This window comes from Fonsecaea multimorphosa (assembly GCF_000836435.1).
Source record: "Fonsecaea multimorphosa CBS 102226 unplaced genomic scaffold supercont1.9, whole genome shotgun sequence".
NCBI classification, from domain to species: domain Eukaryota; kingdom Fungi; phylum Ascomycota; class Eurotiomycetes; order Chaetothyriales; family Herpotrichiellaceae; genus Fonsecaea; species Fonsecaea multimorphosa.
The window spans coordinates 562,146-587,076 of record NW_015971643.1 but is presented as its reverse complement, the minus strand read 5'-3'; the positions used below and the strand labels follow the sequence as shown (position 1 = coordinate 587,076).

Genomic DNA, 24,931 nt, shown 5'->3' with positions numbered 1-24,931 from the left:
AGTATATAGGACCGACTGCCGTCGTCGACCTCGACATCCGCCATTTTTATGCGAGTTTCGATTCTACCGGACCATCATGTGGCAGGCACCATACGGCTCTTATCACTGCCTGCCTGGTAATTCACGCACCTACTATCCTTCCTACGATGCCTATTTTGGGTTTGTTGGTGACAACAACGATTCAAGGTTAGTGCGCACCTGGCTCTTCATCTCAAAGTCACATTCTTTCACCAACATACCCAAATCCTTTCCTTATTGACTACCCTGACTATGAGTCGCCGTTCAACTTGGATTGAACGCGGTCCAGACGGCCGTCCCTACTTTGTCAGAAAGAAGTCGGATACGCCGTCTGCAAAGGAACTCTTTTCCCTGGAATTGCTCCGCCAAAGCGCTCGCTCATTCTTCTCATCTAGGGACTCGCGTCAGAACCACCACGTTCAATGCGTCACTACTACTGACGGTCCACTTGCTCTGCCTGCGCCCACCTCGCCCGACCATCCTGCACCTTCAGGTCCCCATCCGGCCCCTCCAATGGCTCCTACCTCTCAGGCTCAACCGCAACCCGTGACCATGTACCTACTCCCTCCCCAGCATGGCCAAAATCAGACGAACTCCCGAGATAAAGGAAATGGTCAAGAACATGCAATCAATCCACCAGCCCAATTCATCCCAGCCCCTCTTCCACCAGGTATATTTCCAATCGGGCCATTCCCGCCTCACCCAATGGGACCTCAGCCACCGACCCTTTTCCCACCACCAGTGCCATTTGCACCTCCGCCTCAGTCATTCCTGGCTAACCCACCAGGTGGATCACCGTGCATACCTACAAATACAGTGTCGGCACAGACGCAACAATACGGACCTCAGGTCCCGTTTCAAGGTCCGATAGCCGCCCAGGGAGATGCAAGATACAAGTGTGAGATATGCGGGCGGTACCGATCGGCACGCTATCACTACAAGCACCCCATACAACCAGGGCAACTTCCGGGCAAAACAATATGTCGAAAATGCAGGGAGCAGGCCACGGACAGTGAAGACGGCGATAGCTCAGACGGTGTGCAATCGCCCAGGTTACGGCGCCACCAGTCGCGTGCCCTTCCTCGGCGAAGCTCATCGATGTACAAGTCGCAGAGACATCGATCACGAAGTCGAGCTCGATCAAGAGGTCGAGCGAAGCTAATCGACTACGACGATAGGTCCTGCAGAGCTCCGTCCTATTCTGAGTCGACCTCGTCGAGCCTCGAAGAAGAGTCATCTGGCAGCGGGAGAGGAAGGTATCGGCGCGGTAAAACTGCAGATAGAGAATTGTTCCGGCACACTCGGCGGCTCCACCTTTCTCCCCTCGGCGAGCGCACCTTCTACGACGGTGACAGCGAAGGACGAAGGCGCAACTATGAAGACAATTTGAAAGGCGGGGAATATGAAGAGGCAACTGCTAGGCGACCACGATCACGATTGAGACAACCAACACCAGGACCGAGGATTCTCAGAAGACAGTACTCGGATCCCTTTGTTGGGATACCTGCAATCGAAGATCACGCAGGGAGCCGACAGCACTTTAATTGGGGAGCAGCGCATACTCGCCCGCGGGAGAGGTATTCTCCTCAACGCGGACCAACATCTTTCCGGAGCGGATACGAGTCTGGGCCAGTCCATCATGCCACACACCACTCACAGGGTGTTGACGATTCGGAAAACGATCATGAAAGTGACCACCACAGACACGTTCGTTTGCGATCCAGATCTGCCCAGCGTGGTTCTCATCACCGCAGACATATGATACATGAGTACGACGGTAAGCGTATAAACTTGCAGGTCGCTTCCGTCTAAGCTTCTGTTGCTGACTGGTCAAATACAGACGAAAGCCAGGAAGAGGATGATCATCGAGGGCTACATGCGCCTAGTCCACCGCCCCTTCGTTCGTCATCCTTGGGATACATGGGTGAACCAGAGTTGGGCGAGGAAGGGGGTCGACACAGTCGTGCCCGTAGAGGCCGACGCCGACGGTCGCGGTCCCGATCCCAGGAAGACGAGCAGTCAGGGTCTAGAATCTTGAGGCCCGGAGACGAAGTGACAGTGATAGAAAGACACGAGCCGAAAGCCCGGGAAGACTATGATTGGTATGACGATGGTGGGATGAGGGTCAGAGTGCGCGAAATTTCTCGGTAAAAGAAAAAGCTCAGCTATCACGAAGCGAAGCAATTTTACGACTCGGGAATGAAGCAGGGATCATGTTGCGCAGAGTTGATTCTGGGTCACTATCCAAACACTGCGGTGGGCGATGGGAGGAGTAGTTGAGCTCGCCACCGGCAATGACTACTGCCTCGTCCGGATAGCGTAAAGTCGGGGAGGAGACCTAGACATAATCTGGATCCGGCCAGCCGAATCTGGGCCGGTAGGGGCGGGCATGCAGAACACAGCCAGAGCAAAGCTCAAACAGGAAGCAGCATCAGAGCGATTGCGGAAAGCGAGACGCCGTGGGTCTCGAATTGGCAAAGACGAAGGAAGCTGTTGTACCAAAGCAGACAATCAAGCCGAACTGCAATACGAGCACACAGGGTGTGGTGATGACAATGAGTAGTCCTAGTCCATGCTCTCGGCATCGGGCAAGGTGAAGAAATTGACGTAAAACTTTGGGATTTGGACTGACAGCGAATACCTATGTTGAACCCCAGTCAGGATCGCCTTCTTTTAGTTTGGTCTCATGATAGGTTTTCGAGGGCAGAAGTGTTATCTAGGCGGGAGACGAAGGATTCTTGGGTGGCTGGCTGGAGGAGGAGGCGGCTTCGGGTCTTGAGGAGGAGGAGAAGAAGGAGAAAGAGGCTTTCCACTAGACAAGGGCAACCACGTGGGCATGGAGAGATCTTTGGCTTAACTCCACTGGCAAACTTGCGACAAGGGGGACAAGAATAGCGATTACTATCAACTTGAGGAAGGGAAACAACAAGCGAAGGTACGGACGATGCTATGCTTTGTGGAGGCGTCGAGGGCTCGGCCTGGTAGCCACCCCCAAACGCCCACACTCACGACCGAGTACTCCATGTCCATTCCAACTCCGGAAGAGCTGAAGACAAGGGCACCTGGAGAACCAGGAACAGGGGAATTGGAATTCCAGACTAGCAACGCCAAAACTTTGATAGTCGCAGCCAAAGTGGGCGAGCACGCCACCTCTTCCTCGTTTTCTTTATTGGCACACAAAGAAGCCACCGCAATTCCTAATAATGCACAGTGTCTCGCAGGAGAGCTGGTCAATCAGAGAGCTTGAGCGAGAATAGCAACTGCGGATGGCTGGACCGAGGTTTGAAAGAGAGGCGCCACCACAGCCAACTGGGTAGCAAGAAAGATGAGGCCAGAGCGATTGGGGTCGCTAGCGATTGTGGCAGCCGAACGTGAAGGCGATACGCTAGTCCTGCAGCATCCGAGCATTCGAGCATGGAGGAGGGGCGCTGCACAACGGGAGACCAGGGGTTGTTCAGAATCATGAAAGACGAGCAAAAAGAACGGTTGAGCGCAACAAGAGGAGAAGATCAGCAAGGACGGTGTCCACAGAGTGTCCGCAGAGTGACCACAGAGAGCAAAGTCCCATTTCTGGGGCCAGAATGGCTCGATGCGGCTGGTACAAGCACAGAGAATCCGGCAAGAGGCTTGTACCAGGTACAGATTCCGTGCTTGCATTGTCGATCGCCGTCAACCAGGATTCCAAACTCCGTCATGCAGTCAATCAATTTTTAGTTGCATTCGCGCACTGGCAGCGCAAAGCTCAGAACCAGACAAGCCCCAAAGGCTTTTGCTTTTCCACTAGGTGTTTGAGTTGGATCGGTGGGCGATCCAAGGCGTTCAAGTTGTTTGGCAAAACTACCCAAATAGGCAATTCATTTTGGACGGAGGAATGTGCACAGGGCCCAAAGGTGGTGGTGTGCCCTAACCAGCGAGGCCACCCCAGCTCGGGCTGGAAACTTCCCGGTCCAGGTGGCTCGGTGGGTGCCAGAGCCCGAAGGTATACCTAAGGAAAGGGGAAGGCAGGAAGGGCGCCATGAGCCGGACCGAGACCCACGGGCCATCGCCCTTTAACTTTTGGGGCTTGATCCTTGTTTGCTTTGGCTTTTGGCGGCCACGAGAAGAAACGAGAACAGCACCAAGCAACGGTCACTCAACGCTCAGCAAAAGGCCGTTCCGGGGGCCCTGGGCTTGGTTCGATGGCTTTGGGCGCCCTGGAACTTATCCACCAGGTACTAGGTACCTGAGAGTAGTCAGCCAAGTGAACGGAACTCACGATTCCAGGTGTACTAGTACTCGTAAACTGCAGAAGATCGAGGGCACCGTTGCTCCGTCGTCTCGGGCGCCTCTCTCTTCCCCCTCTGATGCCTTCTCTCTTCCTCTCGCTGTGATGACGCTCACGAAGCTTCCGCTAATCTGCAACACCAGCAAGCCATCCCACCCAGGCGTCCAAAAAGTGCATCCCCACCTCTAGGTATTGTCTACCATAGTACCTAGCGCTCGTCCAAACCCACCAGGACAACACGACGACGAGTGAGGGCCCATAGGTCGGTGGGCAAGTGGGCAGGCCGTCGACTATCTCCAGACCCTCAATGCGACCCACTACTGACTCACGCCAAAACCCGACAACTCAGTGACTTCCCTCCTCTTTTGATGTTTGCCACCCGACGACTGCACTTTTGAGATTTCGCTTTCCTGCATGGCGCATTCACACGGCGACCCCTGGCAAATTCTATCTCCCACAAAGCACATCTTCTTTCGTCAGATGCTTGAAAGTTTCAATTTGCCAGGAAAGATCTGTCCTGCGCTCCTGCGACATCCTCAGCGACGTCCTGCACCAACCCTGCTTGACCTTAGTAACCACGCCGCCTGTCTAGCTCTTCGAGATACCGTTCCTACCCTCCTCGACCTCTGAGCGCTCAACCCCTGCATACCCAGGTAGCCATCCTGACACTTTGACTCGCTGGAAACCACACTGCGCAACGCCGGTCCTCTGGTTCGCGCCGTTTCCCTGCGACGCGCCTTTGGGTCCCTCCGAACCTGCCTGCTCACCATGCTCGAAATCCACTCCGTCGCCTGTTTTCTCGCCTACTCCCTCGTCAGCTAGGTCTAGTTCCATTCGCTTGCCTGCCGTCCTCAAGCATCGAGCCGGGTAGCGGGCAATGACTTGTCGTCGTCACCCCCTTCTTCTTCACGCATAGTACCGTATTATTTTTACAACATTTGGCAACAAGGGTGTAAAATCAACCATTGACCTGGCATGTCCGAGATCGAAAAAGCCACCAAACCCCAACTTCACACAGATGGTCCAATGGTCAAGGGTCGTTGCGCCATCTTCTCGTGTCAGTTAAGACAATGGCATATTCTTAGCAAGTTTGCATGCACCCCTGCATCATCTCCCACCGTTTGGGTTTGGGCTATTCTCTGGACTTTTCGAGCCCGTGACTGTCGCTAAAAGTTTCCTTACCAACCCTGTCGGCCGCCGGCTTGCCGTTTCGTGCACCCCCGCTGCCCCATCGTGCCGACCCTGCCAGGTGGTTGTCATTGACCCTTCCCCCCAGGTTCATTCCTTCTCTCTGGAGCCCGAGGGACTTCTGATGGCTGGCCCATACGAGCGGAGCCACACCCTGTCTTCCTTCGTTCGCTACCTCGTCTAGTCCCAGCGACCTTCTCAGAATCCAGATCTATCGCTTGACCATGGTTATGTCTCGTCCCTTCCCAATCGAGGTCTCCCCCCTGGTTTTCGCGTACTGAACGAGAAGCGATTACCCGAATAGGGACGAGCTTTGCAAAATTTTCGCTCAAGGGTGTTCAGCTGTGGACTAACCGAGCTCTTCCACCAAAGGTCAGAGAACAATTCTACAACACGGTGAATCTGCCCAACCAAATGCTGAGAAGCTCTTGAATGTGTTTCGTTTGTGGTTCGCGAGGTTTGTGGCCGTGACGGGGCCATGCAGGGGGGGCCAAAGACTCGCACTCGACAAGTAAAAAGTTACCACAAGGACTGCAGGCGCCTTGCCGCCAGAAAACGGTGGTGGCAGTGGCCGACGAGCTGTTCAAGTTCGGTTTCCCTGGGATTTGGGCAGCATCATGCGAGGCGTCTAGAAGGCAGACACTTGGTGGGTGGGCACCGAGACAGACCGGTTTGAATCAGCCAATGGCAAGGCTGCTGGCCCGTCTCCCTTGGTGCTCTGGTCCAGTGATATGGTGACATTTCAGGCACTAGCCTTCGAGCATGCCTGGCCGCCAGAGCCACCTGGAAATCCATGCGGCTCTGCTTGGGTCCTGGGAGGGAGGGAGCCCTGGCCCTCACTGGCAAGACTATCACCGAAGGTTCCTTTCTGCCCTCCACCCTCCAGATCATTTTGATGGCGCACGCTCGTGCCAATGCACTCCTCCCCCATTCCGGGATGCTCTTGCTTGGCCCCCTTTCTGGCCGCTTGGTAGCTTTTGCTTTATCAGTTCGAAGACTGCGAGGGTGGCCCACCCACATGTGTGGTCTTATTCATATACTTGAAATACTCGTCCCTACTACCTGGTGGTCCATGAACTCTCTTCCTCACCCACCTTCTCTCCCTCCGTCTGTCAGTGCCACCTTTTACCGTCGGTGGAACATCACGCAAGCATCTTCCCGTATACTGTACCTGCATTGTGCAGCTGACCTCCACTGGTCTCTTGGCTGGGCATATCATGCATTACCACTCACACTATCAGGATTTGCTGGAGAGTCAGGGCCCAGAGTATGTGTATGGAGATCCCGATGGCCATGGCACTCCCACCCAATACTGGTACAACCACGGAGACTTCCACTCCATCAATCCCCTTCTCGAATCCTTCTCGCCGCACGATATGAGTTCCCACTACCAGAGACCTGGGGATTTGCAACTTTCCTGTGCCTCTTATGACCCGATCGCTCAGGGCTTCAGCCACCGGTCTTTGTGGGAGACTGCTGACAGAGTCCTGCCTCAACTGGATGGCTTTGACCCCGACCGTAGCGACATTGACCATTTCCGCCATCTGCGTCATCCCTCTCCTACCGACCCTTTGGGGTTCGCTCTCTCCAGCAACAGCGACTCGTCAGTCAGTGACTATGCCCTCAGTCCAGAAGCAGCTCGGAGCTCACTGCACCTTCACTTTACCCACTCACCTCCAGGATTTGGCGCCGCTGCCATGGCAACATCATCGCTCGTGGACCACAGCTGGAACCCGCAACCCCTTTTCATGCCTCATCATCCTTCCACACCTATGTCGGCTAACCACACCGTCCCCAGCATGAAACATCTCCAGGTTACGCCAGATCCGGAACACGACGATGAGCCTGTCGATGTGAAGGAGACTTATCACCCCAAGATCAATTTTCCCGTGGAGCTCGAGCTGTCGGAACCGCTCATTAGTCCCCCCGACTCAGGGCTGGACCAGTCAGTGCACGACGACGACATAATGAAAGATGAAGAGGAGGACTCCGAGGTGACTGAGACCGAGAATGATGCCGAATTCCTTCCCAAAAGGAATGCCACCCGGCGGCCGCACGGCACCCCCAGACGCCACTCTCTACGTGAACCACGACATCCAAAAGCAGTCATTGACCCAAGTGCCCGAGTGCGGAAACCTGCTCCCGCCTGCGGCGCATCCCACAATGGTAACTCGCGCTCCAAGAACAAGAAGAAGCCCCCTGCTGTCAAGAAAAATGAATCGGACGCGAAGCACTTCCCTTGCGCTTTCCACCACTACGGTTGCTACGCCACGTTTGGCAACAAGAACGAGTGGAAGCGACATGTCTCCTCTCAACACCTCCAACTTGGATACTACCGGTGCGACATGGGCGCTTGCTCACCGGAAACGGCGCGTAATCAGCATAGGGGATTCAATGACTTCAATCGCAAGGATCTTTTCACCCAACACTGCCGACGCATGCACGCTCCCTGGTCCGGAAGTAAGAAGGGTGAGGAGGGTGTCTTGAAGAAGGAGCGGGAAAACTTCGAGAAGGAGCTCGAAGAAATCCGTGCTCGCTGCTGGGTTGACCGCCGTAAGGGTCCTCAAAAGACCAAATGCGGATTTTGTGGTAAAAAATTTGTCGATGGCAAAGAGTCTCGTGGCTGGGATGAAAGGATGGAACATGTTGGTAGACACTTTGAGAGGGACCACATGAAGATCAAGGACGAAGAGGTCGATGAGGGTCTCAAGCAGTGGGCCATCAATGAGGGTATTGTGAGAGAAGGAAAGAAGAGAGGAGAGTTCTGGCTTGTAGGCTTCGAGCCCGCTCAGTCCAGTCGGCGTTCCCAAGGACAGAGAAGGAGCAGACGACTGATCAAGGAGGAAAAAGTCGAGCAGGAAGACGAGGAGAGCCACAGTAACGATGACCACGAGGATGATGACGACGACGATGACACCAGCGACAGAGAGACCACCGACGTGCAGTCAATGAAGACTGACGAAGACGATGAAGAAGAGGGTGCTGGGTCCGACGCCGATGCCGAGGCCGAAGACGAATAGAGGGTTGCCGGTAGTAAGAGGCTTTGCTGCTTGGTGCAATGAATGTGTAACGGCCAGGCCGATGGCGTTATGGGATTTGCGGCTCATTGACCGTGGGAACTTGGATTGCAAAATGTGTTGAGGTCAAAGGACAAATGTGATGGACATAATGATACCCCCTACATACGTCATAGGAAAAGGAGAAAAGCAATTGGATTTCCTTTGTATTTCGCACAGGAGCATCGATTCGGAAAACACTTTTGGCGAGCGGTGGTTATTGTACAGCGTCGCCAAGGGATGCCACCTACCTAGGTACCTAATACCTAGGTCAGTATCTGTGAGTGGTTCCAAGATGAAACGCTCCGTGGCCGCCTTGTTTGAAAGTCGACGTCGTCTCCCATCCACTCCTGCATGGCATTGGGCGTTCATGGAGACAACGGAGCGTGTCCTTTGTTTTCTCTTCGTGGAGAGACAACCACTCAATGCCGCTCAAGTGCAGGTCCTTTGAGGCTGGTAAGTCGTACGTGAGATGTTGTGTTCGCTTTGTTCCCCCAGTGAGTGTAATTGTAGACGCCCTTTATCTGCCGCTTTTTGGCAACGTTACAACGACCATGGTCCTTTGATTCTTTGTTATTCACTCTTGGTCTTTATTTGTCGGCTTTCTTCTTGCGTTCTTGTGTTCTTACCAGCAGAATATCTCCCGAGAAAATGTTCCCACCGACAACAAACTTTGATCGCCTGAACTAATTCACCCAAATTCTCTGACATTCATAAAGAATCTACCGGCAACTGACAAACGAGATCTTTTATACACACGACTCGAACGAAGATGATTTCCTTGATCAGCCTCCTCTCGCTTGCCGCAACAATGTCCACGGCACTGGCGGCTTCACCCTCGCGATTCTTCTCTGCCCATCGTCTCCCTCGCCGCGACAACACCGCTGCTCCTCCCAACCCTGTTAGTCAACTCCTGTACATCGCGCCTACCTCAAACACATGCTCCGGCGCGGCCTACCCCAGCGAATGCGCCGTGTCTTCCCTCTCAGTCGTGCAGGACATTGTCAACAGCTTCGCCCAGTACAACGTGACGACCGCCGCAGAACAAGCCGCGCTGCTCTCCTGGATGGTGTACGAAAGCGGCGAATTCAAATACAATCATAACCACTTCCCTGCGCCGGGCACGCCGGGGAAGGGCACGCGGACCATGATGTCGCCTACTTTCGTGCAGCAGTACGCCAACTCGATCCCGGAACTCCAGGCCAAAGTCGCCGCGATAGGGACGGGAGCGAGCTTGACCGACGCCCAGGCGGATCAGGTCTTGGCCCTCGTCCAGCCGGACCAGTACTCCTTTGCGGCCGCGGCGTGGTATTATGGCACGCACTGCACGGACGCGCAGAAGGCGCAGGTCAGACAGGGCGGGCAGCAGAATTGGCAGACGGCGTTTATCACGGGATGTGTCGGGACGACGGTGGATGATGGTAGAGTCTCGTACTGGCAGAAAGCGTGCGAAGCGTTAGCGGTGCCAGTGACGCCGTAGACGGAGAAATAAGCCAATTTATCGCCCTTTTCTGTGGTTTCGACCGGCGCCGCAGAAGCTGATGGTGCTTTCGCCTCTGTCCTTTCCTCATGTTGTGGGAGGATTCAATCATCTAAGCCCTTTTTCGTTCAAAATGAGGGGTTCATTTCTTCTTCATTGCTCTCCTCTCGTCTTTGACCTTTCAAGCCCTGCTGTACAGATCACAATGAGCGCTGCAAATCCTCGTTGAACACAGTAACCTTTGCAGAGCCTCATTTACTCAAAGTTGGAAAATCAACATGACTGTCACGTCATTCATATCCAATATGTTACCAATTGCCCCTTACAACAGGGCTTGGCTGGAGCTGTCATTTGAATCTTAACTGTCATAGGTACAGGTAGGCCTCAGGGAGCTTTACCTAGCACCCCCTAGGGCCCACTTCCTGCCTCGCTGCGGACCGTGACGGGCTTGGTGAACCTTAGGCTGCATGGCATAGCCACTGCACACGCACCAGCGGGGATTTGGTATGGGCGCTTTATTACCCCCCCCTTGAGCCCACCAGCCTCTAGGTAGTGACACACTCGGGCTGTGCAATTCTGCATAGGTACGAGGTACTGCGTACCTTGTTCTCTGATGTAGCCCGGCGCATTTGTGTGTGATGGCAATGGGCATCCTCGCTCCCAAACTCCCAAACCCTCTCCCTCGGTCCTCACCTTTCTTTCTTTCCCGCCCCTCTATCAATCTACTTTTACGGATAGTATCCAGAATCTGCAAGCCACAGACTAGGTTCAAAACCTGATTGCATAACGGCGGGGGCACATCCCTTTGGTGAGACTCGACGTTGAAGCTGGTTGAGGATACCCTTCATATTCCGAAAACGGAATGTCTGGCCCATTCTTGCTCCTGGCCATTTGAGCCGCTATACTACATATGGATTAACACTGTCAGATGCGTCTCTGAAAACATATAAATGAAGATCTAATTCAACAAAGATCTATATATCTCCTTGATGTTGGGGCCCTCTGTCAGCTTCCCTCAGCCCCGGGCTCACTGCCTAGGGATTTGGTGACTGTATTCGAAGCAAATTGGAAAGGGGGAGAGGGAGCATCTCGGATTACAAATGGGAAACAATAGCACTCCAGCATTAGGTCCGGTCCAGGTTTGACGAAGATGTCGGGATAATGCCATCTTGCTCTCACGCTGTTGAAAGTGTATATGTGTTATATAACTCGTGTAGAAAGAGAGATATAGAGCAAATAAAAACCACAAGACTTCTTCATGCATTCTCTCTCACAAGGACAGAAATCTCAAGGACAGTTGCTTGACTTTTTTCACCTTGGCAGAACAGAGGTGTGGATTGCTGGTGTTCGTGGAGGAGGCGTAAGCGAGATACGATGATCATATCGGACTTTGCGTCTTGGTGCTGTACCGGTAAATGCCGTATATCAGGAGGAACAGTATGATGACGACAAGCAAAGTACGCAAGCAGCCGCCAGACCTTCTGGCATGGGTTGCCGAAGGAGATGTCCTCGTTCTCATTGTTGGTAGTAACGGTTGCCTCTCCCACCGGTGGTGATGGTGTCTCTCTGTGTAGAGTATACGGTGTTGTTGCTGGACATCGGTCAGTTGAGGGAAGGAGCTTGGCATACGAGAGGTGTAGGATGTTAAATAGCTTTGAGGCCGGGACGCAGGAGAGGGAAGAGGAGGCCGCGGAGGAGAAGACGAAGGTATATATGTGGTGGTTGTGTATGGATATTCGGTTGGAAGAAGTGTTGATCGGGCCGGGAGACGAGAATGGTCCACGGTTGTCGAGCTGTTTGCGACCCTGGCGTACGTGGGTGGACTTCGATACGGTGCAGGCGAAGAAGGAGGCGTAGGAAGGAAGCCCAGATTCTGCGGTGCACCCGACTCTCCGAAGGGCGCGGCTGCTGACGGCGTGTTCGAGCCAAAGTTGCGGTCGACCCTGTACTGTCGCAGGGCTTCCAGGGATGTCTCGGTAAGATAGACTGACTTCCTGTGGACCATGTAGGGTCTGAGTATCCGCCGGTCGGCTACGTGTTCGTTGACTGTGTTGACCCATGACAACCTTTGCAGCTGGGAGGAATCGCAGAGGTGGAGGGTGATGGACTTAGCCTCTGCGTGGGCCGGGCTGGGGTGGATGGGGAGGTACTTCCAGCGATCTTTGATATGTCCTTGGAGACCTCTACCGCCAAACGAGGTGATCTTTGGCCGCATGAATTGCAGGTTAGCCTCTCTCTCCAATACATGCACACATACATATACGTATGCTCTGTCGATATGGTACCTGCGCATTCACAAACTCCTGCGAGCTGGAGAGCAAGGGAGGAGGAGGGAGGAGGAGAGAAAGGGGGAAGAAGTACTATTAGGAATTTCACCTCATCAGTATGCTCGCTGGCATGGAGCATTACGATAGGATGACCGAAGCATCGGAACTCGATTAAGCAATTCCGCAGCAATGTCTGATCGATCTGGTCTTTTTTGGGGAGGTAGAGTATGTGGCCGGCTTTGAAACTGTCTCTCAGCATTTTGCCTCTGTTTGTGTCTCCGCGGTTCCGTCGTTGGTTGTTTTGGCGAGTGTGCATTGTTCCTCGGGTTCTGAGAGTCAAGATCAAGTATTCAACAAATACAATATCCTGCCAGACGAGAGAAGGAGAGGCTGGGGAGGAGTTATATATGGGAATGTAAGAGATATACACCCTCTCAATATTCTTCCCTGCAGGAGAGAGATAGGGTCGGTCGTTGTCGAGGACTCGAGGTCGCCAACAAGGCTGTCGAGCGGGACATTGGGAGGGAAGTGGGGGGTCCAGTGTTCGCAAGCGCCAGTACTATCCCTAATACATACTAGCTCATTACCCCGCCTCGACGGCCACGCAGACTTTTAAGTTTCGAACAACGTCCGCCGCCGGAGCTAGAACAGTTCGGGGGATTGGATCCGATTCAGCCTTGCTCCTTCGTGCCACCGCTCTGCCTGTTCCGCCGGGCCTTTGCACCGCAGCACTCTCTGCCTCAATGGCCTCCTGCAGGTCTGTTCCAGTCCGACCTTGTGACAATTGCTGATCAGGGACCATCGATTGGACAGTGGTTTGCACACCCAAAGCTGCTGATACTTGATTGCGTTCTGCCGTGTATGAATCCTTCACGCATCGTGCCATGAAAACTCCGCAGCTGCCACCAGGGAAGCATGAGGCAGACCAGTTAGTGACAGCAGTCGCAAAGGCTATGGATCTGGCTACAATTGGTGATTAACTGTGCGCCTTGTGCCAGAGATTCACGACTGTTACACGTCGCTTTTCTCACCCACACCAACCTCACGCACTGAAGCTTGCTCCCCAGTTACTGGTTCCGCTGTCTCCCTGGACGTCGAAATAATATCCCACTCCGCCTCGAAGCTGCCCTTGAGCTCCATGAGCCTCATCAGGGTCAGTCGTTGCTCTGTGCGACTGTACCGTTGTACGTAAGCAGAGATGTAACGGTCCCATGCTTGATATTTGTCACCGTAACGCTCCCATGCTTGGTGTCTATCACCGTTGAGGTCAGGATCTGCTCCATTCACTGTGGCAGAAGGCTTTTGGTGAAGTGATTGTCTGGCTGGGGGTGTGGTGCTTGGTTGCGGCGGTGATGGCCCTGATACGCTGCTAGCAGGTCTTCCCAAGGTGGCCCTTGGAGCTGTGCTTGGAGCTAAATATTCTGTCATCTGCTGGAGCCTATGATATGGTCGATCAGGGTTGGTACATACCTGATTGATTTGTTCGTCGGGAGGGGTGCCATTGTCGGTCTTGATTGTCACCTTCGACGCCTTCGTTGTCAACACCTTGTCGTAGATTGAGGAGACGCTGCTGAAGGACGAGAAGATGTATCTTTTTTCGAGAGCCTCCTATCGTATCAGTGTCAAATTCTCGGGCCCGTTTGTCCATATCTAGAACTCTTGCGACCTCGATGAGAACGTCGTATATGGCATATAGTCCGGTTGTGATTATAAAGACAATGAATATGTTCCGATTTGACACCGCTCCCCCAACGTCCTCAAGCCATTGAAAAAAAACATATAGCCCGAATCCGACGAGAAACACGATTACCGCCAAATACAGAAGATGGCTCGGAAGGGCAACAGCCTTGACAGCCGAGATTGAGCTCTCCAAGGGCATATGCTTGTAGACTTCCATGTTCGCATATTTATTCTGAGTCGTCCCGGGAGTTCCTTCACCGGCAGAAGGACCGGGAGCCGAGGTTTTGAAAAGAGCTATCTTAGTCGCAGCAAGCATATAAGCCTCAGGTTTTCCTCGACTAAGCCACAATCGAATTTGCAACGGTGAATTTAGCATTCCCACTGCTAAATATTGCCTCGTGGCTGTGAATACTGAGGCGACGCCCAGCACCATGCTCGAAGCGCAGCATGCTCGTGATGACCAGTGCACGGTGTTCATATTGGGCAATTGGAGCGCGGTGAGCCCGATGCTGGCGAAGATAGCGGCCTATCGTTCCAGTTTAGATGGTCGAGTCCGCCATCGTCCACAAGTGAATACGTACCGCCACGGCGACCGCGTTGCAAAACGCTAGATGTGAGCTTTTCCAAGCAATTACCTCCGCATCAGTCCACAAATTGATATCCCAGTGTCTCTGCTGCAAAGTGTCTGTATCAACGAGCAGACTAAGGTATAGCATCGTGCCCCAGATGACACCAAAGCGTCGAGAGCGATATCTAAATGGATCGGAAAAAATTATCTGGACCAATTTGGACGGAACGCCGAGTACGAATCCGACAACCCCGACGATCCCGGCAAGCTCGGTAAGCCCGGCAAGCCCGGCCATAGCTGTATATGAGTCGAATAAAGACAAGCCAGTTTAAGTTGTGGGCTCAAAGGAAGATGGTTCACGATCAGCCGCAGAGAGTCGGTGCTGTTTTATTGAGTGGTGTTGAGGATGAGGCTGAAACCTGAACGGAGGCTGGTGCCCGGTCGACGCCCGCTTTCACTGAGTCCGTCGAACGAAAGCAACCAAGATTGCAATGTGAAATGATTGGACAACCATAATGGACTTCGCATGATAGAACTAACGTTGCCATTCCAAGCATGAAAAAACAGTGAGGATGAGATTGACCTACAATCGAATCAAGAGAGTAAACCACTTTTGATGTTTTTGTGGAGCTGAACTGCAACTTGCGGCGATGGTTTCCGCGGACCTAGCCAAGGCAGCCACGAGCCACGAGATAGTGTAGGCAAAAAGGGGAGGCGATCGAAGGCCAATAGGGTCAGGTTGAAATTGTGATTGGAAAAGGCATTGCAAGTTGCAGGATTGATAGAGGCGCGACGATAGTTATTGGGCTGTTTCTCAATGCGCACGGTAAGGTCGAATAAGGACGTGGCTGTGCCCATGGACAACATGACTCGAAATCTGCGGACGGGGCTATGCTCCGGCCCGCCACCGTCCCCGAAACGCAGACACGGTCGACCAAGGCTAGCTTCCCTCCCAACGACTTATTAAACCCTATCCAGTATTGCATCTCTTCTGCCGATGGTACAGCATTTCTGTCAACGGGTAAAGAGTTGACTCTACTTCCTTTGCAACCATTGTTGGGATTGCTGCATTGCTTTCTTGCAAATTGATTAATCTTCACGCACGACCAACGTGCCGGTGGGGAATATAACTCTCCATGGTTCGACAAAAATGAATGCAACGACCAAATTGGCCCGCGGCTGGGTTAGCTCACCAGACGGGCGAGGTACAATCGACATTATATGGAGCTGTGTTGTCACTATATTCTTGTGCAGCTGGTCAGTCTTATGCCTAAATGTTCCTCGCAAACCCGGATGAATGGCACTTTCTTGTGACGAAGCTTTCGTGGGTCGCTTTCACCATTTTTCTGCCCGAGGTTTCGGCAGTATTCGCGCAACAGCAATACATCTAACCATCTCAATCAGTCTCGGGCCTTCTCGCAAGCCGGCTACCCGCAATGGTCACTCAGACACGTGTTTTTCGCGGACATGGGTGGGTTCATGCTAGGATGCCCTGACAACATACCATTCCCTGTCAATGCCCATCAAATATGTTATCTGGCTACCAACGACTTTATGGAGTTTCCTGAAATTGAGAAAAAGGATATCTGGGATAAGAACAAGGCAGATGGGCTTTGCTCGCCTCCTCACCTCGATACAGGTGTTTTGGTTCGCTCTTCAGTGCCTGGGGCGAGCTATACAGCATCTGCCACTCTCAACTTTTGAGCTTTCTACCATGGCGTTGGTTTTCTGTACCTTGCCCACATTCTTCTGGTGGCTGTCACAAGCCTCTCGACGTTGCTACCACAATCCCTGCTTATCTAAAGGATCAAGTCAAGATCCAAGACGTACTCTGATTAAAAGGCGGCCTTGCAAGCAGAACCTCCAGATCCACTCCTCTCGACTTTGTTCACCCACGATCCACTCGGTTCAATTTCGTGGGACCCGTTGTATGGGGTATCGATCTTCTCTTTGGGCTGGGTGGAGGTCCTAAGCATGGTCCGATCACGTCATTCCGAAACACTGGACGGAACCCTCCAAGAGATGCGAGGCTACTGGATTGGGCAATCATCTCTATCATCTCCTTGATGTATATGGGTCTCCATTTGCTCGGGTGGAACTTTGCTTTTTCCCACGGCTCTTGAACAACAACCTTGGCGCGCCGCAACTTTGACTCTCTTGGCATCCTTTTTGTCTTACGGGATACTGTTCATAATCATAGCATGGAAATTGCCAACAGCGTGTCGAATTTTCGGCGTTTCTGCGGCCAACACTGTCCTTGGGCTTTTGTTCCTTTTACCCTTGTGGCTCCAGTACTTGATCGCAGTAACCTGGATCGGGTCATATGGGCTGGCACGACTATATATCATTGTGGAAGCGTTCATCAGCCTCCGTGCTCTGCCACTGGCCGCGTACGAGACTGTGAACTGGGTCAATTTCATCCCTCATGTCTAAGAGTGTGGCGTACATAATATTCTCAATAAATCCCGACTGACCAGTAATGTGGGGCTCAAAGACAGCTTACAGCACCCACCGAAGCGCAACTGCAAAATGACGAGACCGGCGCGATTCAATCACGACACCTTCTGCGGGTTCTTGTCACTATTGTGGGTTCCTAGGTAGTTAGTTTACCATCAATGACATGGCCGGAGCATCCTAACGGCGGAGACGGTTACTCATTCCCAAGTGCACGCTGTTCAGACGAGCAAACAGGGACGAGTGACAGAATAGAGAGCCGCAGTTGCCAATACAAACCGATTCATACTGTGTACCGTGGCCACCTCCACTTCATTGACCGGCAGGCCCTTGACTGGAGCTCAGGAGAACGCCCTGTAAGTCAGAATCTCCGCCGTACTGCTAAGGTGACCGCCGTAGAGGAGTTGGGACACCAAATGGTCGTGTCAACCCCTCGTGCCCTGCGCACTCCATTGAGTGAAGCCATCGACATCGACCGAGGGCAGTCCATCCTGAACGTCCTTGTTGAAAAGGCCCTCAATGCGCATGATGACACCGACAACAACGCCAACGACATCGACGAGGATGAAGCTAATCTCGCCGACCCTAATGAGGGTAGGGGAAGGGTCATCCCAGACACGCCTGGGACACCAAAGCCATCACACAAAGCTTCCCGTGCGCTGACCGCCAACGAGGCCAAGGCCAGAACCGGGACCTTCCCCCAACTTGGGCACCATCTTCTTTCCTCCGTCCCTGGCGATGTCAGTCAATGGAAGAAATGCTGGGGGGACCCGTGGATATCTCTATCCCCAGCTTTGAAGGACGACGTTGAGACAAAAAGAGGCTGATGTTGTTCTATGGTATTATATACCTTGTTGGATGGTGTGCTATACTTCTTGCTAGCGCTTGATGTGATGGTGGCCTCAAGTCAGTGACGACATTGTCATAGCAGATCGAGGAATTCATGGTGCAAATATCGATAGTGGCTAGCATGTGAGTTGTGGAAGAAGGTAGGCAAGAAGGCCAGAGAACTTGCCATCGCAGGAGGCTCCGGTGAAGGGTCGTCGATCCTGCAAATATAATCAGCGCGTCCACTCACTTGTTATCGTGTGAGATACCGCCAGTATGGTCGGGGTGGCTTCTCCTGAAGTGTAGAGACAGGGACGGCGACCTTCGTTTTCTCCTCTTGGGCAGTGAGTATTCTCGCCAGCGGCTGTCAGGTTGCCAAGGGCTCCTATTCTTCTCAGTGATAGTCTCAAAAACATCTCATGGTATGTCCTATCGTGACCGTGGCGTGAGCCTTTGGGCGTAACGTAGGGAGTGGGATGGTGGAGGCAAGAGCGTCTGCCACGGCGTTTTCTGGATGACAGACGGGCAACACGGCAGCTATACAAGAAGTGCCCCCAGAATCCAAGGTCCGGAGTGGTACGTTGACCGGGCATACAAATGAAGACGTGACCACCACAAGTCTCCAAGAAATCTGCATCCCCAGTTCTAGTTGGCGAAGCCGTGGCATCGCCGGCCACACATCATGCTCTTGGAAACCCTTGCGCGAAAACACATCGAGCCCACCGAGGGTAGCATACGAACTGTCATCGGCATGCGGCGTGCCGAGTCAATCATGTTTACCTTGAAGGAAGCCTCCAGTAGCAATGAGATAAGAGATGAAGTCCTCGCCGTAGACAAAAAGACAGAAGGGGCCGCCCCATTTCCAGGGTTTTGGGAACAACACGCTCACATCACTTGAACACTTGGCGTTCTCATGATGGGGCATGCAATCTCATGAGTTCGAGGTTTTCTGCGCAAATATCTGACCGAAAAGCGATATCCGAGGCGTGTTACAGGTAGGATCGGATTCAGAGAAAAAGGCCCCGAGAATACAGGAGGAAGGTGATCAAGTATTTACATTGTTCCTCTGGGGCGTGCCAAGTAAAGATTGGCTTGCCTGTGGAGTATATACTGCATTTGGGAAAGACTCCACAATAATATATCCAGCCTCGTATCCTCGTAGCCTCGTAGCCTCGCGCCTGAACTCCGAACACCATCCTCTTCACTTCCATCACCCCCAAACTTCATCGGTGACGTATCATTCTTTCATATCAACTGCCTAGGAGGCATTGTCTCCTCTCCAGTAACTCCATGCACAATACTTTCCCTCTTCTGCGCGTAGTCCCTCAACGTGCCCGCGCCGTCCACCGTTTCGCGGACAACGGAGTCTTCGAAGACGTCGATGTGCGTGCTTGCGAACTTTCGTGCACTGACGCCTCTCTCGAAGAGGAGATCAAGTTCTGCGAAACTGCGGCCGGCGGGCTCTGGCACACGGAAATAAGTGTAAATGATGCAGCAGAAGCAGATCCCCGCCCAGAAGAAACCCGCGTAGTTGCCCCAGTTCCATTCACCCGGGTTGAGCATGTATGGCGTCAAGACGGAGCAGATAATTCCGACGATATTGTACAAGTTGCGGCCTAATACGACTGTCTTGATCTGTAGACGCCGGGTGGAGAGCTCTGCGACCAGGGAATAGCAGACTGTGCCAACAGTAAGCTGGTAGCAGAGCGCCCAGACCAGCATGATCGATCCTGTGGCTAGGGCGGCTTCATCTCTGTGAGCGCGCGGAACCAGGCCTAGAAATCCCATGATGAGCAGCATGGAGAATAAACCACAGAGTCCGTAGAGGTAAAGTGATCGTCGTCCAATGCCCCAGGTCATCAAGAACCACGCCCCAAACACTCCGGCCATGTTGATCCCGTATTGTCCGAGGGCAAAGTCATATGATTTGCTCGTTGCTAGACCTGCTTGTTCGAGGAAATATGTTGAGTATCCCGAGAAAGAGTTGCCGGACAGGTTCTGGATGGCCCACACCATGCACACAATCTCGGTCCGTCTCAAGTCCGTGCCTTTGAAGCAGTCCCAGTAGGTGGCGCCTCTCGTAATCTTTTCTTCCAGTGCAGTTGTGTGAACCATCATTGCAATGGTCTCGTCGGCATCAAAGTCGGTTTCCCGGTTGAGGGACGTCAATCGAAGGAGTGCTCTTTTGGCCTTATCAAGACGGCCTTTCCTCACCAGCCACCATGGTGATTCCGGTGCGAGGAAGATTCCAACTATGAGTGGCACTGGCCACATCCACTGCAAAGCGAAGGGAATTCGGTAGGACCACTGGTCGTCTCGGGACAGCATCGATTTAATAACGCCAATCCCAATCACCTGTCCTAAACCCCAGCAAAAGTTCACATAGGTTGTAAGATATCCTCGGAGTGCCACGGGGCACACTTCCGAGGCATACGTGATCCTATTTCAGGTGAATATTAGCATGGAGTTTTCGCAAGTTTGTTTTCCCCAGATGATCCAACGGTATCTCAGATGTTCAGGATGAAAGCAATAAACGAGAAATACTGACGTGCTGATTTGGAATGCCCCCCAGGGTATGCCACAGAGGATCTCGGCGACCTGGAGAGCCACCACGGTCTGCGCAGTGAAGAAAATGGCAGTATAGATGGCGACAAGGGCGAGGCAGGTGATGAGAGTGTAGCGATAGCCGAAGCGTTCACAGACCCAGCCATTGATCATGAGGCCAATGATTTCGCCGACGTTCGCACCGTTGCTGAGCCCTGCTTGCCAGGGAGCAGGCACCTGCCAGTCCCCATTGGGGAGTTGCTTGCCGTATTTCTTTTGGAACTGGGGAAATGCGTCTGACGAAAGAATAAATTAGAAAAGGCGTGCGCCCCTGGGATACCGACCCAAACTCACAGAAGTTGCTCAACAAGCACACATCATACCCTTCCATACAGATGCAAGTCGAGATCAGGATGGACCACCCCACAGCCTTGGGATAGAGCTTGATGCCCTGCCACAAGGTCATCTTGTGCTCCTTTTCGGTCGCCCTTTGGGCATTGTGGATGACATTGTCAAAGGTTTTCTGGTGCGCGATCTCATCGCTGGCGACTTGCTCCGCCGCGCCGTGGGAAGGCTGAGAGGAGATGACGTTCTCCTCGATCGCCTTTTCCGACATGTTTTGAGATGGTCTCAGCGGGCGCTTGCCTTCGGTTTGATTTTCGGAAGTCGAATGAAAAAAGGCCAATGGGGTATGGAGTGGTGAGGGTGGTTAGATATGGTGGTCAACTGTGAATCACCAGCAGCCACTTGCGATTCTGCGGTGACCCTGCCGGCGGGGGAGATTCGACAAGGGCGAGACAAGAGAGTAGCAGCAAACAGACGAAAAGCTGAGTTGCACCAGGCACTCCCCAACCTCCCCACAAACCGCTGATCGTGTGACCGGCTCCTCTTTATATACCTGTGCAAGCTTTGATGTGCGGGGGGGATGAAGATCCCACGTTACACTGCTTTTCTGGGGTAAGGCCGATCACTCTGGTCTGGGGATCTTTGCATTCGAGGAGGGAGAGGATCGAGGTTGCGTGCCCTCCAGGAAGCGACCTGCCAGATTTGTGAGGAGAGAGTAGCAAGTGGGAAATTTTCTCCCATCTGGACAATTACCGTGAGAAGGAGTCGAAAAAAAGTCACGCGGGTGCCCCGAGATGCATATCCACCGCACAGTAGTATATTTCTTTCTTACTGCTTGCTGGTTGGCCCATCCATTTATCGGGAGAGAATCGATTTCTCCTTCCAATGGGACGTGAGGGAACTCCTCAATTTCTCTGGAGAGTCTCCATCATCCCCCCCAGCTATCTGGCGAGCTGGCCACCGTCAGACGCCTCAAGCGACCATTTTTGCCTCTGGGTTGCTCCACCACAATTTTCGCAAGGTAGTATCGCACAAGCATGAAAAATGGGATCCAACGCGCCAACCTAGGCAGGATGGCCAGAACCCATGCATGCAAGGTTGACGACCGTAGATCCCAAACGTCATAGACGAAATGCCGGATTGGACGCTGTTGTTATGTGTGTCTGCCAATCAGGCTCTTTTGGTGGCTTTCATCGCTTCTTTGGCAGGTTCGGACAGACATGGACCGAGAAGAGCGATCACACCAAAGAGAAAGACAAAGGAAAAACAAAAGACCAAGCGCAGTCCAAGTGGCGGGCAGATGCGCATTTTCCCACTTTGGCCTTTGGGGCTTTTGGGCATTGCGCTCTTTGGCCGGTCAATTGCCGACACGACAACGCAACGGGCCGCTACCAGACTTTCCTCAGCCAGCATAGTATTCTGAGTTCTGACAGGGACAAAAAAAAACCCCATCGTTCCTCGGCTATCCAGACCCCGAACCAGGGCCGTACGTTTACTCATATGTGTACCTCATAAGAGGCTAGGCCCAATAATGTGTTACACCAGTGTAGATAGATCGAGTAGGAAGTTTCCCCCTTTCAGAACACAGCTACCCCCACGACGATTGCCGGAGCAGAAGAACGGGGGATGTGGATTTGGACTTGGGGAAATGATCGGGTAGACAAGTCATCAAACAATAAGTCACTCATTCCCTGGATAAAGCCAGACCCAACAGATTATTTGACTACCAAGCCAGTTTTGCGTCGCTCGCTCACGTTCAATTCAAGTCCATATGCCCGTCCCATATCGTCCATAATGTTGGCGTCATGGGATTCATCGCAAGCAAAATCATCCAATGTTGCCATCCTAGCGCCCAATCTTGCTTGCTTTCCACGCGCATTTCGTGTCGAAAAACCCCGTACACTCGGCTCCCCAATACAGGGGTAGGTAACCTTTTGTTGTCCCCCAAACGTTCCAGTTGGAAACAATTATCGTTCAAGACTGGCCCAACACCTCAATACCCGCCCCGACTTGGACAACCGGCCTGCTGGGCAAGGTACTGCTGGCCTTTCTCTTCTCTGCGCCTCCTCTCGATTTCCTATCGCCAGCGTTTTCCGGCATGCGCAGCTCGAGCGGATGACCGAGAGAAGGGTAGTCGAAAAGGACGGCGCCCTCGTAGCGGTTGTGGCGACACAGATTCTCCGCCTCGCCCTGCAGCATCTCGGCGTCCACTTTCAGGCTGAAGTCAATCAGGTAGCAGAACGTGATTTCCAGCCTGCCCAACTCGCTCTCCGACACGCCGCCGACTTTACTAAAGCGGGCGTGAGGCCATGACAGGTCTTCGAGCGCCTTCATGGCGACTCGCAGCGTGGCCAATAGCAGACGATGCACGTTTCGGGGCGTGACCGGCAGGATCTTCTCTTGTACGGCCAGACGGGTGATATAGAGCGAGGCAGCCAGATACACCGCCGTCGACATGGGGCAGTATTTGTGCATGCGCATCAGATAGTCCTCGGTGGAGATGGGAGGAGGGCGTTTGGAGTAAAACTTTCGCGCGAGGGCTCCGTGCTGGATATACAGAGGTTGGGCATTGGCACCGATGATGTGGTCCGCCGCGGTCGGCTCGTGCTCGTGTGCCTCGGGCGAGCCTATGGGTGTCTTCACAAACAGCACTCCATCAATGTGCTCGTGATGCGACGCAGATGCAGACGTCGGTGGCCGTAGCTTGGCATTTTCCTTCTTAGGTGTTTGTTGCGTGGCAGTATCAGGTGTCATTGACTCACGCAGCCTCGAGAGGCTTCGGGAGGGTGACCCTCCTCGACTTCGGGCTGGTGGCGTCGGAGGGACGTCGCCGGTCAATTGCACGAGGGTATCGATACTACGACATAGCAATTTCAGCGCCGCAACAGCATCCAGCTTGAAGACGTCCACATTCTCCGCCGTAAGATCGTCGAGTCCTTCCAACGACGGACTCTTGATCGAGGGAATAATCCCTTTGTCGTTCTCGGGCTCTGGAGGGGCCGGTAGCTTTGGCAACGCCGACGACGACGACGATACCGACGTTGTGCCCGCAGCCTCCTCTTTCTGCCCTCCTTGGTTCTCCGAACCACCCATACTATGCGTCACGCAGAATGGTGTATTTTCCTTTTTTTTCCTTCCTCTTTGATCAGCCCACTTCGATCGAGGGTGGAGAGACGCGTTCGGCTGCTGGTTTCTGGCACAGGCGGCGAGTATTCCGCCACATGGTCAAGCTCGTGTCCAAGGTTGAAGACCGCGCTCCCAGAGGAGTCTTGCTGGATGCCCTGCGCCCGGGTTGCGAGAATGGTGATTTGACCGGGAGACTGCTTGCTTGCGAAGCTCAGTAATGAGGAGGCCGCCGAGCAAGTGCCAATACGTAAGGTAGAAAAATTCAAATGGGCGAAAGGCGGGACAGGTGGTGCAGCTATGGCTTTGACTTTGACCCTTGAACGGCCTGAGCAACACGGCTGGGACCAGGATGAATAAGGCGCGGAGCTCGGGGACAAGGAAGCGTCGCCATTCACAGAAGACCCTGCGAGTTGAGGACTAAGTACTGCATAGGGAATTCAGGCATGTGCCGGCAGAGGGACAGTGCGCTTCAGTGAACTCAGGGTGTCGGTCTATGGTGCAAGGGACGAATTGGGGTGGGTTGTGATGCAAGCTGTTTCTCTGATCCCTTAAGGGACGGAGACCGAATGCGAAGCCACAAGAGACGATCTGAAGATGAGGAACAGGACCCTGAAGAGATTGATGCGAGTACTCGGTACGTAGAATAGCTCGAGATCTCGTAACCTGCATAACAGGTACTCGATACATATACCAATCAACAATGCCAAATCGAATGTTCCCCCAGAAAAGGTCAATGTGTCACGCGCCCTCCAGACGAAGGCGGGAAAAAGGTGCGTATGGAGCGAGATCCAGGCTTGTGGCCGCAGCAGCCAGCAGCCAGCAGCCTGAGGATCCGGTTGGCCTTATAATTAATTAACTATGTCTGCGCGTCTAGCACTGGATCCATCAATATTCTCTCTCTTTCTCAGAGGCTGTGTGAATCCTGTACCTCGTACTCGGCCAGTCGGTACCTCTTTACGCTTGACCTAGGTACCTGGTAGCGTCCGGTGTCAGCAAACCCACCACCACCTGCTCCGTGCTTTGCCCTGCTGCCTCCAATGGCATATCACAGATCAACTGATATCTCTGGTGATCAGCGCCCTGGTTCTAGAACTTGTTGGGTTGCAGCCCGCA

The 24,931-nt window shown here is 53.2% G+C and overlaps 9 protein-coding genes across 9 annotated transcripts; 5 read left to right on the top strand and 4 right to left on the bottom strand.

Moving 5' to 3' along the window:
- Positions 1-270: 270 nt before the first annotated feature.
- On the top strand, positions 271-2,169 carry Z520_05375 (uncharacterized protein; the record flags this gene model as incomplete). Its single annotated transcript, XM_016775878.1, has 2 exons — positions 271-1,795; positions 1,859-2,169. 2 exons carry the CDS (start codon positions 271-273, stop codon positions 2,167-2,169), a joined length of 1,836 nt encoding a protein of 611 aa, XP_016633037.1.
- A 4,518-nt stretch (positions 2,170-6,687) lies between these two features.
- Positions 6,688-8,490, top strand: Z520_05374 (uncharacterized protein; the record flags this gene model as incomplete). The annotated part of the gene is made up of 1 exon (XM_016775877.1): positions 6,688-8,490. The coding sequence occupies one exon, from the start codon at positions 6,688-6,690 to the stop codon at positions 8,488-8,490; it is 1,803 nt and encodes a 600-aa protein (XP_016633036.1).
- Positions 8,491-9,337: 847 nt separating this feature from the next.
- Positions 9,338-10,006, top strand: Z520_05373 (uncharacterized protein; the record flags this gene model as incomplete). The annotated part of the gene is made up of 1 exon (XM_016775876.1): positions 9,338-10,006. The coding sequence occupies one exon, from the start codon at positions 9,338-9,340 to the stop codon at positions 10,004-10,006; it is 669 nt and encodes a 222-aa protein (XP_016633035.1).
- Positions 10,007-12,856: 2,850 nt separating this feature from the next.
- On the bottom strand, positions 12,857-13,159 carry Z520_05372 (uncharacterized protein; the record flags this gene model as incomplete). The annotated part of the gene is made up of 1 exon (XM_016775875.1): positions 12,857-13,159. One exon carries the CDS (start codon positions 13,157-13,159, stop codon positions 12,857-12,859), a length of 303 nt encoding a protein of 100 aa, XP_016633034.1.
- A 125-nt stretch (positions 13,160-13,284) lies between these two features.
- On the bottom strand, positions 13,285-14,816 carry Z520_05371 (uncharacterized protein; the record flags this gene model as incomplete). Its single annotated transcript, XM_016775874.1, has 3 exons — positions 13,285-13,685; positions 13,744-14,479; positions 14,535-14,816. The coding sequence occupies 3 exons, from the start codon at positions 14,814-14,816 to the stop codon at positions 13,285-13,287; spliced, it is 1,419 nt and encodes a 472-aa protein (XP_016633033.1).
- A 1,172-nt stretch (positions 14,817-15,988) lies between these two features.
- Z520_05370 (uncharacterized protein) lies at positions 15,989-16,225 on the top strand (the record flags this gene model as incomplete). Its single annotated transcript, XM_016775873.1, has 1 exon — positions 15,989-16,225. The coding sequence occupies one exon, from the start codon at positions 15,989-15,991 to the stop codon at positions 16,223-16,225; it is 237 nt and encodes a 78-aa protein (XP_016633032.1).
- Positions 16,226-17,136: 911 nt separating this feature from the next.
- Z520_05369 (uncharacterized protein) lies at positions 17,137-17,802 on the top strand (the record flags this gene model as incomplete). The annotated part of the gene is made up of 1 exon (XM_016775872.1): positions 17,137-17,802. One exon carries the CDS (start codon positions 17,137-17,139, stop codon positions 17,800-17,802), a length of 666 nt encoding a protein of 221 aa, XP_016633031.1.
- Positions 17,803-19,048: 1,246 nt separating this feature from the next.
- On the bottom strand, positions 19,049-20,963 carry Z520_05368 (uncharacterized protein; the record flags this gene model as incomplete). The annotated part of the gene is made up of 3 exons (XM_016775871.1): positions 19,049-20,243; positions 20,352-20,643; positions 20,702-20,963. 3 exons carry the CDS (start codon positions 20,961-20,963, stop codon positions 19,049-19,051), a joined length of 1,749 nt encoding a protein of 582 aa, XP_016633030.1.
- Positions 20,964-22,666: 1,703 nt separating this feature from the next.
- Positions 22,667-23,785, bottom strand: Z520_05367 (uncharacterized protein; the record flags this gene model as incomplete). Its single annotated transcript, XM_016775870.1, has 1 exon — positions 22,667-23,785. The coding sequence occupies one exon, from the start codon at positions 23,783-23,785 to the stop codon at positions 22,667-22,669; it is 1,119 nt and encodes a 372-aa protein (XP_016633029.1).
- Between the last annotated feature and the right edge of the window lie 1,146 nt (positions 23,786-24,931).